This window comes from Taudactylus pleione, unplaced genomic scaffold, assembly GCF_031769625.1.
Source record: "Taudactylus pleione unplaced genomic scaffold, aTauple2 ptg000154l, whole genome shotgun sequence".
Lineage (NCBI taxonomy): Eukaryota > Metazoa > Chordata > Amphibia > Anura > Myobatrachidae > Taudactylus > Taudactylus pleione.
Window position 1 is genome coordinate 15,037,677 of NW_028284556.1, and position 15,303 is coordinate 15,052,979.

The 15,303-nt window shown below is 44.2% G+C and overlaps 1 protein-coding gene across 1 annotated transcript in view; it reads left to right on the forward strand.

The window, feature by feature from the left end:
• The first annotated feature begins 496 nt into the window (after window positions 1-496).
• Window positions 497-15,303, forward strand: part of MTRF1L (mitochondrial translation release factor 1 like) — a 35,734-nt gene continuing 20,927 nt past the window's right edge. Inside the window, exons 1-5 of the mRNA XM_088474377.1 lie at window positions 497-948; window positions 3,674-3,753; window positions 4,526-4,709; window positions 12,750-12,913; window positions 14,580-14,697. Of these exons, the coding sequence (XP_088330503.1) occupies window positions 585-948; window positions 3,674-3,753; window positions 4,526-4,709; window positions 12,750-12,913; window positions 14,580-14,697 (910 nt within the window). The 5' untranslated portion in view covers window positions 497-584. The remainder of the gene's footprint in view (window positions 949-3,673; window positions 3,754-4,525; window positions 4,710-12,749; window positions 12,914-14,579; window positions 14,698-15,303) is intronic.

The window sequence follows — 15,303 nt, forward strand, 5'->3', positions numbered from 1 at the left end:
TCCCCATTATTATCAATGGGGACTACAATCTGACCCCTACAGTATGTGATTATTATTTGTTTAGTCGACATTGACTTACCGACACTTTGAGTGTCAGGAAGCCGATGTCGACTAAATGGATAATCATCATCACATACTGTAGGGGTCAGATTGTAGTCCTGATTGATAATAATGGGGACTGCGATTTGCAGTGCTAAATATCACTTTGCTGGAGATTTCTGAGAAATCTTTTGCATTGTGCTATTAATACAGCAACAATTCATAAAATGATACAGAAACTGCAGTTTCTATATAGTTTTATGGAAAAAAAAAAGATAAATAGGCCCCTAATTCAAATGAATTATAATTTATAATTGCACAACATTTCTATCAGTGCCTCGTTGGTCTCTTTTTGCTTTTTTTTTACCCTTTAGTAAAGACGTATTTCCCATACTTAGCCACTAGATGGCACAACACATAGACGTAACATTGCGATGCGACAGAAGAATGAGTGTCATAACAGCACGCCACGTGCTGCTGCCATTCTCACTATGGCGGCGCGTCATTTCTATGTAGGTTAGAGGGGAAAATTGTCTCCTGCAGTCATGCTGGGCAGCCTGGCGAGGTGTGCGTTGTACGCCGGAATTCAACGCAGCCTCCGGCATAAGCGCTGGGATGCTCTATATAGGCAGTCCGGGGTCCTTTGCAGCCGGGCTGTTGCTGCTGACACCCGGCGGCTCCCCGCCCTGGAAGAAGTAACCAGGAGTACTGCGTGGAAGGGTTTCCTGAAGCGCTTGGAAGAACGGGAGGCGGTACCGGGGGACCTGCAGGTGACAGCTAGCTCACAGGTGGGAGAAATCTCGGGGCAGAGAGGGGGTAATACGTGGGGAACGAAGCGTGTGTTCCCTGTCATCCAGGAGCTGAGACAGAAGGAGAGCGAGCTGGAACAACTGCAGCAACTTCTGAGAGGTGAGAACAAAATGTAACTAGATCACAACAAAAATGTTTCCAGACAACTGAATTGGTAACTAGGAGTGTGAGAGCACAGCTGTGCCATCCTGCAAGAATATGCAGGTGTGCTCTTGTATGGCACTTTTATTTTGGCTTGGAAGATGTCTGGGAGCCTACAAAAATCTAAAGTGACAGGAGATCGCGGGCCGCTATGCAATTTTTCTAGATTTTCGTGCTGATCGCGCCCAAAGTGGTCGGGTTTAGCCGCGTAAAGCAGCTAAACCCGACCAAAGTGCTGGGCGCGATCGCGAAAAGTGATATTTGGGCGCCCAAACATGTCACTTTTTGCACATTTCAGCTCTCATCCCCCAAGGGCTGTGAGCTGAAATGTAGTGCTGTCAGCTGATCGTGCCCGACAGGAGCAAGAATTGAATAGCTCCGTCGAGCGCGATGGGGGCAGGAATCAATTGAATTCCGCCCAAAGGTGTAGTCACTCCCACTCATATATAATCTTAGCTGTAGTGCTCACCCAATATGATGAATATCGTAGCAGAATGGTGTCACTCTCCGGTCTTTAGTAGCACAAAATCAAAAAAAAAAACAGCTAGTCATCAGGACAATTTTTTAATAAACTCGAAATGTTGAATTAGATGTGATATTGATTTTGTGCTACTAAAGACCGGAGAGTGACACCATTCTGCTAATATATAGCGTGCTCCTGCAGGTTGTTAGCGACCAACTGGGAATGTCGCTAACTATGTCATGCTACAGAATACAGTATGACACCTCCCTCCCCCCTGCTGGACCAGGCATCAGCAAGTGCATATCGTCGCCAGCGATATCGCGCTGGATGCACATTGGATAATGTATAATTCAAGTGCACTGCCTCAACCCTGGCATTAGAAGCGTCGGTGGGGCCCATCGGGGATTTCCCCAGTACCCCTGTGGGCAGTTCGACCCTGCATTTAGTAGATGGTACATTTATTACTAACCTACATACCCCAGTCGTGTGACCTGGTTCTTCTGTTTATCCTCGCACTATTGTATGGAAGCACCAATCAAGTGTAGGGATGGCATCAGTGAGAGTGTGGTATACCTGGCCGACAATCATAATGCCGGCACAAGAATGTGGACCTGGTCTTAAAGTTGAGATTAGCCATGTCGATTATTGAGCATGTCAACCATACTCTCTAAGCCTGTTGACGCTGAAACATACATAATGTACACATGCAAATGTTGACATTTTGAATGTTGGCTATATGACTGCATACCAACTGTGAGATCTCCTGAACATGCCAGCAGAGTACAGTTTGGTGACGAACAATGCCTTTTCCAGCATGATGGAGCATCTTGCCATAAGGCAAAAGTGGCTCGGGGAACAAAACATCAAAATTTTGGGTCCATGGCCAGGAAACTCCCCAGACCTTAATCCCATTGAGAACTTGTGGTCAATCCCCAAGAGGCGGGTAGGCAAACAAAAACCCACAAATTCTGATAAACTCCAAGCATTGATTAGGCAAGAATGGGCGGCCATCAGTCAGTATGTGGCCCAGAAGTTGATTGACAGCATGCCAGGGCGAATTGCAGAGGTCTTGAAAAAGAAGGGTCAACACTGCAAATATTGACTCTTTGCATAAACTTAATGTAATTGTCAATAAAAGCCTTTGAGACTTATGCAATGCTTGTAATTTTACTTCAGTAAACCATAGTAACATCTGACAAAAAGGTCTAAAAACAGTGAAGCACGAAACTTTGTGAAAACCAATACTTGTCATTCTCAAAACTTTTGGCCATGGCTGTAGGTATGTATGCTTTAAATCACCAGTGTTTACTCAGATTCCAGCTTGAACAGTAAGGTACCAGTCCCAGATCTTACATCTCTATGAGGTAATGCATTGTATTATCCTAATGCAAAGTTCTGGTAAAACTATAGTCTTGCTTCATGTCACGATGTGACATCTTCACTGGCAAGTTCAACACCAAATTTAAGGGTTCCGAACAGGGGCGTCTAAGATCCATCATGTAAACATGCATATACAAAGGGTAACATGGGGTTACAGTAGATCAGGTGGTATCCAATTGGACACTCTATCTTGTGTAACTACAGATACTACCTGTAATTATAACTGTCCCCTGACCCAGAAAGATGTATGTGGCCCATTAGCAAGATAATGTCTGATTGTATACCAGCTCCAATGTTGACGACACAGTTATAGATTAAAGTAGTTGAGTTGTAGGCCATCAGCAGTGCATACTGAGCTTTTTTTTTTTAACAAATTGCATTATTTTTAATAGGGTTTCAGAGGAATTCTGCCTTCTACTTGTTAGTTTTCTGTAAATGGATGACTTTATTTTATACTGTGTTGCTGGGTACACACTGGCCGATATATATCGGGCGATCAACTGAACGGCTGATATATTGTGGGTGCGTTGGCCAGTGTGTACAAACGTCATTCACAGACCTATCGCGTTGGCTGTGCTATCTGCCCATTGTGCTGTGTGTACGGGTGGTCAGCCAACCGCCCGTACACTTGCTGCAGAGGCCACAAGGAGGGGGGTGCGAAGCGGCCCTCGGCCATCGGGACCCGCAGCCAGGTGGCAGATGATGGTTCAGTGTGTATGAACAACCATCATCTGCAGATCAATTTCCCAGCTTTCGAATGTCAATATATAGTAAGAGTGAATGGTAAAAAGCACTGTGTGTTTATACTCCTACCTTTTTGTCTCTTTTACTGGTTTACAGATGAAAATGAAGATTTAAAGTCTCTTGCAAAAACAGAAATAACATCCTATCTGAACGAGATAAATGATCTGAATTACCAGGTAATGCATGTACAGGAAAATGTTTCACCTATTGAGTTATGAAGATTTCTGTAGATCACAAGCAAAGCAATTGTAATAGAGCCAAGATGAATGGATCTAATAGTAATTGCTTTGAAAATTACTATTAGATCCATTTTGTATTGGATTTATCAGTGTTGTAAATACTGTATGGGACTTCTACAAGTAGTGAGCGAAAGATGTAAATGCCAATATAAATTTAATGGGGCCTGTATGTGTTGTATAATTTAGTCTTCCAGTGTCTGGAATTGTACACAAGGAATGCAACACTATTTTATTGTGTGACACTCATTCAACTGATGTTTGATTGATTGTGGAAAATTTGGTGATCATAATGTCATTTCCCATAAATGCTTTCACAGACTTCGGATGTGGTGACTGAGCAGGCCATGACTTATGGATAGCATCAGTGCTTTGCTTGTTAAACCATTTGATTACAACACATTATCTGTGTGAAGTTGTCATCCTGCAAGAAATTATACAACATGGTGTGAATATTGTCATTCCGTATCATAAAATTGACCTTGCCTTCTAACAGAATCCTTATTCCAAAGCCATGCCCAGTAAATTCACCCCGCAACATTACCACTATAACCATTCATAGTTGCAAACTAACACTTTGATCTTACAAATATAAACTGTAATCCCTAAAAAGTTGGATGGCACCAATGTATCCTGCTTTTAGTTTAAAATATGAATATGCTTTCCCAAGGTTTTGTTTTATTCATGTTTTTGGTTTTCTTTTCTCTTATAGATTGCCTGGCTTCTAATTCCCAGAGAAGAAGTTGATGACTGTAATCCTATTTTAGAGGTGACAGCCGGTGTAGGAGGACAGGAAGCGATGCTATTTACTTCAGATATATTCGACATGTATCAACGTTATGCTGCTCATAGAAACTGGAGTTTTGACATTCTGGAATACTTCCAAAGTGATCTAGGTAACTTATATGTGTAATTAAAGTGTGTGTGCTAATTACAGTGGAAGCAGCTGTTTTATTGGCTGAACAAATATCTGCAAACATGCAGCCTATCTATTTACTGGGAGCCGGTGACCCCACTGAAGAACTCTGCACAGCTATTTTTTACCATGTAGGCACTGTATTGAACAGATAGTTTTAGTATAGAAGTGTTCTCGTACACTATTGTGGCAGTCATACCAAACAGCCCTCTTTGGGGCGCCAATTCCATCTTTTTCGCTCAAATGTATGTCTTAAGGTGCATACACACGTAAAGATTGTCTGTCCAACCATCCAACTAGTTGATTGGTTGGAATGAAAATCTGGTAAGGCATGAAAGCAAATGACAATCAGCAATTTGCTCCCAAATGCCAGAAAATTGACAAAAACTGTTGTTTGAACAAATTGTTTAGATCAAACATTTAACAAACTTGTCTGAACGACCATTTTCATCTGTTTTCTGGCATTTAGGTGCAAATTGCTGATCATCATTTACTCCCACACGTTACCAGATTTTCATTCCAACCAATCAACTAGTTGGATAGAAAATCTTTACGTGTGTATGCAGCATTAGTCGCAATGTGATGTGTCAAACTGCTTCATGAGACTGCACTGGTAAATGTAATATGCAACACTTGCATGTCTGTGCACAGCATTGCAGGACTATTACAGACATTGTGGTAACTGTTGGATCAGCAGGCACCCTTGATTCCAGGTAAATTACATTCACTATTGTTAAATTATTTCTATCCAAAACGGAATTATATTTTGGGTGCAATTATTCTTTAACGCTGTAGGCTGACTATAGCTTAATTGGTTTCCTGTAACCACCCAATTAATGTTTTTTTTAAACTCTTAATTATCAAACAAAAAGTAGGTTTGAGGGACCAAAGCTTTTCATACATGCTGGCATTGTCTTTGCACAACTGGTGAATGCCAGGCTCAATCATTTTAGTTCTCCTATCACTAACCTACAAAGCCGTCAATCACTCGTCTTCTCTGCTCCACTACATCTACAGCCTCCTTTCACACACATTTCCTTTACACCCACTGTACCCTTTTAATGACCGCATCTTCTCGCTCTCCCTGGTCACCACTTCCCACTCCACCCTTCAAGTTTTTTTTCATGTGCTGCTCCCAACCTCTGCAGTGCCCTCCCACTTTACATCAGAGTTTCTCCTAGCCTTCTTGCCTTTAAGCGTGCCCTTTTTTAAAATTCCCCACTTCATTCAAGCCTACCACCCCTCCTGCTAACTTTTTAGCCTCTACATATCACAGTTCTGCCATCTCTCCTTGCGTCTGTACATGTTACTCCCTACAAGGTAAGCTCTCGTGGGCTGTCTCTCCTACTATGTCCTCAATGTAATTGATGGGTTTGTATAATTTGAATCTGTTAATTTCTAAACTAGTCCATAGTTGTCTGATGTACCTTAGTTTGCTGTATGCTATCCCTACTGTATGGCGCAATGGAACCCTTATGGAGCCATATAAATTAAAGATAATAAATACCTATTAATATTTTAGAATTTATTATATTAATACCTGTGCAATGACAAAACAAATTGCAGACTGTGTGGGTTATGTAATGCTACCTGGGGCTGCTAGTGTTTTAATAACGGCTACAAACAAATTAACCTGGGTTAATAAAACAGCTGGAGAATGGTAGAACAGATTGGGTTTGAAACAGGGGCGTATCTATAATGGCACCGCACAACCTGCACCCATCGCATTACTTACTTCTCCGGAGTCCCACGTCTGAGCAGGGGTCCGGCGCTCTAAAAACGACTGGAAAATGTCCGCCACGGCCATTTTCCTGTTTGCGCATGCGTAGTACAGGGAAAATGGCCGCCGTGGCCATTTTCCCGGTGACCTATGCATAATCTATAGACTCTGGGAGCACTCTAGTGCCCAGAGTCTATAACTCCGGCGCTGGCCACGCACAGCTCAGTGCGCTGCTGGCCGCCGGACAGAGGAGGGGACCCGTGTCAGAGACTGCACACGGGTTCCCTCCTCTCTAGAAATGCCCCTGGTTTGAAATAACAAGTCTGGAATGAGCAAAATATGAGCATGTTCAAAACTGGCTTTGTAATATGGAAATGTCCAATTTAATTCTCACATCAGCGACATATATATTCCCTTATGGGGGATATATATATATATATATATATATATATATATATATATATAATTAGTCCCATAAGGGAATGATTTATCAAATTTAAAGACAAGTGGAGGTATTTTCCTTAGCAGCCAATCACACCCTATTAGAATCTGATTGCTATGGGCAGCAGCACCATCTATCTGATTTGGGTTTGATCTTGTATAATAGGAAGAGAGTTTAGAAAATATGAGTTTTTAGCAGTAAACTAACATTGGTCAAGTTTAAATAGTGAGATTTATTTTAGTGTAAGAACATGCAAGCTTCTTCTTCAGGGTCCATGGGCTCCACAGGGAGACCTGGGGGGGGGGGGGTTGTAGGCGATGGATCTGGAAGCTGGGCACCACGGAGTTAAAAACCTTCAACTCCCAGGATGCATCGGTCCACTCTCCCTATACCCCGAGGCACCTCGGTTTCGTTGGTGCCTGGCTGGAGTCGGGTCACCATAACGCGGGGGGCTGCTTAGGCATCCATTAAGCATTTTAATTTTTATTGTTTCTTTATTTTACCTTTACTACTTAGAGCGCGCAGCATGAGACTGTCCGTGGGTGCCATATTACTCTGTTACTCTTGCCTTTGCTAGACGTAGCTGCAAACAGGCATCTGCAACCATACTGCTATCATGCAAATTATGTGCTGCAGGCTTAAGTGAGGAGGATTTGATAGATGTAGTATGTGTTATGCTGCGAACACACGGGTACGATAAGCTGTCAAATGTTAATGTTAACGATCCTATCGTTATTGTTAAAATCTGACAGTTTCTGGCCCCTGCAGACAACCATACGATGGTTGATGCACGGCCATGTATGGTCATTAACGACCAACTATCGTTGTCTGTGCAAGCAGTCAGACCTGGTTGATATCGACCAGCTTAGCCTGCTTACTATAGGGAGGTCATTAAGGGATGACCATCCAACACATGCAGGACGATCAGACAACGATCGCCTGATCATTATCTGATTGTTACCGTGTGTACGCAGTATTATACTCCACAGGCTCATCAGACAACCCAGCGCCTGCACAAGAGTCTCCCAGGGCTTCATTTTCTCAGGTTCTGGCCACTATTGCAGACCGCCTGGCAGTTGCGGCTGTCATTCCCCCTATGGGGTTATCACAGCGAGCCATAATTCCCCCTTGAGGGTTGCCACAACAGGTTCAGGGGATACAGGTACCTCCTGTGCCCCCACCATGGGTAAACGTACTCTTTAACTCTGCAGAGTCTAATGGCTACATCGAATACTTTTCAAACCATGTTGCAAGGTGAGAAGACCTTACACAGTAAGCCCTCTAAGTTTCCTGTGTTATCGTCACAGTCAATGCAACTCTTAGATTCTGAATAATCATCTGAGGAGGCAGTAGATGCTGATTTGTCAAATCCATCTTATTAATAGATGACGAGTCAGCCCCTAAATCCAAGCATCCTCTGTTTAAATGACAGAAAGTGGCTTCGGCAGAATTCCCTCCATCTAATCAACTAGCTGAACACATGACTGCAGCCTGGCAAGAGGTTTCAACCACAAAAATGTCTAACCTCTTGTTACCCTTTTCCTGTGGCTCATAGTGCAAAATGTAAAACACCCCCTGCGATGGATTCACATGTTACGCATTTAATTAAAAGCGCTACGTTGTCTTTTCCTAGTGTTACTTCCTTGAAGGATTCTACGGATAGGAAAGTGGTAGCTTACCTGAAATCGATATACTCTTTCAGGGGCTGTTGCCCGTTCAACCATGGCTATTGCATGGGTAGCTGAAGCTATAGGGAGCTAGGCTGATGCACTTGAAGACTTTTATCCCTCAGATGCGTCTAGGGATCAGATGTCTTTTGTTGCTCACATTCGAGATGCAGCTTTCTATATTGGAGAAGTGACTTTGATGCCAGACTCCTAACCTCCAGAGTCTCGGCCACGGCTGTCTGCCCGCCGTACCCTGTGGCTACGCTCATGTAAGGCAGATGCGAATTACAAGAAAGGTCTAGAAGGGTTACCCTACAATGGGGAGATCTTGTTTGGCCAGACATTGACAAGATAGTAATCACGTTGGCAGCATCAAAAACTGCATTTCTGCCTTCAGCAACTACTTCTACTAGGCCTATGACTACATCATTTAAGTCCTTTCGCCCTATGGGAAAGCCTAAAGGTCAGTCCTTTCCTAAGCAGTCTGCTTCCTCTAGGGCCGCCAAACCCAGGACCAAGCAAACCTAGAGCACCAGACGCCCTGCTTCAAAACCCGAGGATAAACCCTCCGCCTGACTGGATGGGCCTTCCTCTGGGATATCCCACAGTGGGAGGCAGACTTCTTCAGTTCTCCCAGTGCTGTTGTCAAACCACCACTGATGCTTGGGTAAGAGACGTGGGGCCAAATGTAATAGGATGAGAGTTTAGAAAAGTGAGTTTGTGACACTTTTTAAACTTTGCTAATGTAATAGAGTCCAAAAACAAAGTAACAGAGCGAACTTGCATGTTTTTTTAGATTTAAAAAACACTCACAATTTAAAATCTCATTCAGATGTTTTCCCATTTTGAAGATAAAACTCAACCAATGTGAGAGTTTACTGCTAAACTCTCACATTTTGTAAACTCTCACCCTATTACATTTGGCCCGTGGTCTCTCATGGGTACACCACCTCATTTCTCAGACTGCCTCCCCACCAGTTTTTCTACACAGTCCCTCCTTCAGATCTGGACAAGGTCTTACAAATCCAGAAAGCCATACAGTCCTTGCTGCAAGCAGGGGTAATTGTGCCAGTCCAACTATCTCAGCGATGGACTGGTTGTTGTTCTACTCTTTCTGGTTCAGAAGCCGAATGGGTCTCATCGGCCTATCCTCAACCTCAAATTCTTGAACAAATTCCTCAGTTTACCCAGGTTCAGGATGGAAACCCTATGCTCCATCATCCTAGCTATGGAGCTTGGGGACTCCATGGTATCTGTGGATATTCAGGACGCGTACCTACAGTGCCCTCACATCAGCAATATCTCCGGTTTGCTATACGACCGCAAAACTCCCAATTTCAGGCTCTGTCCTTTTGGACTATCCATGGCTGTTTACCAAGATTATGGCTATCATTGCAGCCCACCTACGTGGTCAGGGTGTCCGGCTGTTACCATATCTGGACAACCTCCTGCTACTAGCAAGATCCCCAGAGGTGCTTCACCGCCATCTGCAGTTAACCATTGCTTTCCTGCACAAGCACGGATGGTTAATCAATTGGAAAAAGTCCTCCCGGAATCCCTCACAGAGAATGACTCATCTGGTAACCCTGCTGGATTCTCAGGATCAGAGAATCTTTCTAACATCAGACAAGATCTCCACACTTCAACTATGAGTGTGCAGATGTCTCCACAGCCGCCTAGTGTCGATCCACTCAGCAATGCAGGTTCTGGGATCCATGGTGTTCCCCTTCGACATGGTGGAATATGCTCTGTTCCATTCCAGGCCCTTGCAAAGGCTGATCCCCTCCAGGTGGGATGGGTTACCCCATCGGATCAAAGCTCAGACGATGGTGCTCTCTCCAGAGGTGCGTCTGTTTTGTGGCTACAGACATCTCATCTAACCAAGGGTCTCCCCTTTTGGATCCAGGACAGGGTAATCTTAACGGATGCCAGTGTCCGGGGCTGGGGCGCAGTGACCAGTCCGTACTCCTTTCAGGACCGTTGGACATCGGTCAGATCAACCCTGCTAATCAACATATTGGAACTTCGAGCTGTCTACAGGGCCCTCAACCTGGCCCAGCACATACTTCACGGAAAACCTGTACAGGTTCAGTCTGGCTTAAATCAACCATCAAGGATGTACTCGAAGTCAGGCAGCAATGACAGAAGTGTCCCGCATTCTGACATGGGCCGAGGGTCCCATTCCGGCAGTATTCATTCCGGGAATTCTCAATTGGGAAGCAGACTTCCTTAGCCGTCACGACGTGCATCCCGCGGAATGGTCGCTTCACCAAGAGGTGTTTCAACTCCTAGTGAACAGATAGGGCCTCCCAGAGGTGGACCTCATGGCCTACCGACACAATCACAATCTTCCTGTGTACGGGTCCAGAACAAGAGATGCTGAGGTAGCCTTTGTAGACACATTGTCAGTGAGGTGGATCTTCCAGTTTGTGTACCTCTTTCCTCAAGTCTCCCTTCTTCCTAGAGTTCTTCGGAAGTTCAAACAAGACGGAGGCACTGTCCTGCTAATGGCTCCAGCTTGGCCCAGACGTAATTAGTTCTCAGATCTTCGGAGTCTTTCCATCGACACTCCGTTCCTGCTACCTCAACGACTGGAACTGTTGTCTCGGGGTCCTTGCCTTTGCCCAGATCTGATTCGTCTATTTCCAGTGGCTCCTTGGGATTTGTCAGTTCTTTACGCCCTCCAGGGTTCTCCATTTCAACCCCTGGATTCTGTGGAACTCAAGTGGTTAACAGCGAAGACTCTTTTTCTTCTGGCTATAGCGGCAGCCAGAAGAGTGTCTGTCTGATTTTAGAGGCGCTCTCCTGTCTCTCCCCATTTCTAATTTTTCACCAGAACTGGGCAGTACTTCGGACTCATCCTGGGTTCTTTCCAAAAGTTACTAGTTTCTACATTAATGAGGAAATTGTAGTCCCGGCCTTTCACTCACCAGACCTCTTGGTAGGTGAGGCCTCCTTGCATGTGGTCTGGACCCTCAAGATATGTGGTCCCTACCAGTTCCATTCGGAAATTAGACTCCTTATTTGGGCTCTATGGATTTCACAAGAAGGGATGGCCAGCCAGTAAACAAACATTGGCTAGATGACTTCGTATGACTATTTCACAGGCTTACACGCAGGCGGGCCTTCCTGTTCCGGCTTCTGTTACTGCTCATTCTACTCGGTCTGTGGGCAGCTCGCCGTGGCATCTCGGCTGTTCAGCTTTTGTAAGGCGGCCACGTGGTCCTCTGTCCAAACCTTTCTGAGGTTCTATGCCTTTGATACCTTTGTCTCTCAGGATGCTTCCTTTGGGCGCCAGATTCTCCTCTCAGTGCAGGAGCGTCCCACCCTTAAAAGGACTGCTTTGGGACACCCCCAAGGTCTCCTCGTGGAGCCTATGGACCCTGAAGAAGAAAATTAGTTATGGTAACTTACCTTTTTGTTAACTCGTTTTCTTCGAAGTCCATAGGGTCCACAGGGCACCCGCCCTGATGAACCTGGCTTCATATGGGTTAGGTTTCTGGTCACCGGTTTCCCGTCTCCTTCTATGTGAGAATGTGATTCTTGTGTGTACCAGTCTTCCTTCTCTCTAAAGGTGCATACACACGGAGTGATATGAACGATATCGTTCAACGATATATCGTTACGTGTGTATGCAACAAACGATGCGCGCTCCCGCTGGACGATAACTATATCGCCCATCGGCCATGCAAAAATGCCAATCTAGACGATATCGTTAATTTCCTATAGGGAGCCTCGATCGTTGGTCATTGGTAATATCGTTGGTGTGTGGATGAACAATATCGTTCATCCAGCACACCAGGAATTTCAAGGGAGATCGTTCAGCGATATCATATGCTGAACAGATCATCCCGTGTGTGTACCCAGCATTATCCTCCTTTTTGGTTTATTACGAACTGAGGTGGCTCAGGGGCGACCCTATGGACTTCGAAGAAAGCGAGTTAACAAAGGTAAGTTCTTACCATAACTTCATTTTTTTCTGTTCTCGGACTCTATCACAATGACCGAGTTTAAAAAGTGTGAGTTTACTAATAAACACTCACATTTTCAAAACTCTCACCCTATTACATTTGGCCCCAAGTGTATAACCATATTAGCTTTAAAATGTAATATGCAAACTTTTCTCTAAAGTGGGTATTTTTTAGAATTGCTCTGGTAACTGTCTCTTGATGTCTTTGGCATGTCCTTCAGGTGGAGTGCGGCGTGCATCTGCAATTGTTGGAGGTCATAATGTATATAAACATTTGAAATATGAAGGAGGGGTGCATAGGGTCCAGCGAGTGCCAAAGACTGAGAAGCAAGGAAGAATTCATACAAGCACTATGACTGTTGCTATTTTAGCTCAACCAAGTGAGGTAAGCAGTATAGCCAACAAGTAAATTAAAAGAAAAATACAATCGAACCAATAGTCTTAAAATCAGTCTCTTTTTATTTTCAGGTTTGTCTTTATCACTTTTGTCTGCTCAGTAACTGGCTGTGTCTTGCTGGCATTCCAGTCAGATTGTGGGCCGATACATTAACATCTGTGATTTTCTTAATTTACAGATTAGTCACTTAGACTGCAGGACCTTAGCGTGGCTTTCAAAGACGTAGTACAGCTTGGAAACCTGTCATTTACTAATTCTAGTCACAGCAAAGTTCCAGGGCTTGACAAATCCTGGTCACCCCGACTAAGAGTTTACACCTGGTGGCCAGATTTGCAGAGACCCCGGTCTGTCAGTGACAAGAGAATCCTGCAGGATTTGCTGCAGCACTGACAGGATTATTGGCCTGGTCCTGGCTCTCCTTACAGCTAGCACCGCTAGACCCCCAGCTGCCTCTGTCGTCACAAACGAGGGCAGTTTCGCTCCCAGGTCCATGAGCGGAGAGGACGTCACAGAGCTTACCGGAAGGGACCTGCTGTGCAGGGAGGAGCACTGCTGTGTGACTGTCACTTAGACTAATGCTGCTGCATGCCTTGGCGCACTTGGACAGCGAGGGCTGGTTTATTAGGAAGCTCTCCGGGCTGCTCATGCTGCAGGGGCTGTTCCTGCAGAGCACAAATGTACACTTTGCCAGCAACAGTGGGGGCAAATTGGGCAGGGGCTGCTGAATGAGACCAGCTTCAAGGACTCCTAGATAGACCATGTCAGACACCTTCACCAGGATGTTCTCCACATCATCTCCTCCTCTGTGTTCCTGTAGCTGTCCAGCTTACAATGAAACTTTACAATGAACAATATTTACTGTATGTGAGCAGAACAGTTTCAGATAGGCTTCTGCAACTTTCCTTAGTCCCACAGCCTCACTTTTGTCTTCTCCCTCTAGCGCTATCAGGACAGGACTGATCCCCCTCCTGCCATCACCCCTTAACACACAATCCTCCCTGCAATGCAAAAATCAAGGTCTAGCACGATGTCCCAAAGCATCTGGTAATGGGATAGTCAGCCCAGACAAATTGCAAAGAACAAGAATTAATAAAGCCAGCGTTAGTCATAAAATATCAGAATGGTTCCTGTATTAATCGGTGTTTAAATTAGGACCATTTCCTTTTTGTCCTTAAAGGATCCAAGATGGGCAACGGGAAAAAATAAACCCTTGCAACACCGAGCACGATAACTAACAACCCATCGCATGGCGGGTCCAAAATACTAGTTTATTTGTAAGGCTGTTCCTGCTTCGTAAGATGACACATTTTATTGACTAAAGCTTTAAAAAGTCTTCATAGTTCTGTTTTGCCTTTAATGAGATGAAAACCAAACAAGCTTAGTGTTTAGTCCAAGACTGCAAAAGTCACTTGCTTACTTCCTGAGCTGTGAGGTCATTAAAATATACTACAAAATGTCTTAGTTGCTGAAAATTCTTTCAGTATTACTATACCTGTATCACAAAAGCATAAAATTATTTTTCATTTGTGCCATGTACACCTCTGGTGTAAGTCTTCTCCCTAACTTTTCTCTGCATTACCATGGAAAATATATTTTTTTGATTTATGAAGCCTACATGATCATTGAAAAGATTCCCTTTTTTATGTACTTTTAGATCAATTTAATTATCAATCCTAAAGATTTACGTATAGAAACCAAAAGAGCAAGTGGTGCTGGGGGACAGCATGTAAACACGACAGACAGCGCAGTACGGATTGTTCATATACCGTCAGGTAGGTAACACGCATTGTAATCAATCTTGTTTATCAAGGTTATGTACTTTGTGAGCTGTGTCACTGATGATTTAGGGGGGTTCCATAAGTAATTGTTAAAAATGTTTTGGGCAAATACACCAGTTTGCCATGGGTTTTGCTTTTATGATTGGATGGAGCTGGTAAAAATTGGTGTGCTCCTGACTAAGTTGCTATGTATATGAGTTTGCCTATGAATGTACCCAAAAAGAAAATTTTATTTTGTTGGATAATGTTATCCAAGGCATGGAAATGCTGCATTAAGGTTGTGTTCTGTTGTGTATTATTGCTTTGTACAGGTACTGAAAACCAGGCCTCTGTCTGTACAGTCAGAGAGCATCTACATATGCCACGCACACTTTTAATATGGGAAAGCACATTTATAGGTACATTCTAGCCAAAGCAATAAAAGTCACACGCCGTGACTCATGTAATTTATGCCACTTTTCATATCGCAAACCTGGCTCTGTCCCAGGATTTTGAATACTGGTCCAACCCTGCTGCGACCCGGGTCAGACCCCTTTCACACTGCATTTCCACCCGGGTTATTCACAGGTTGGCCCCGTTCACACCGAACCTGGGTCAGCC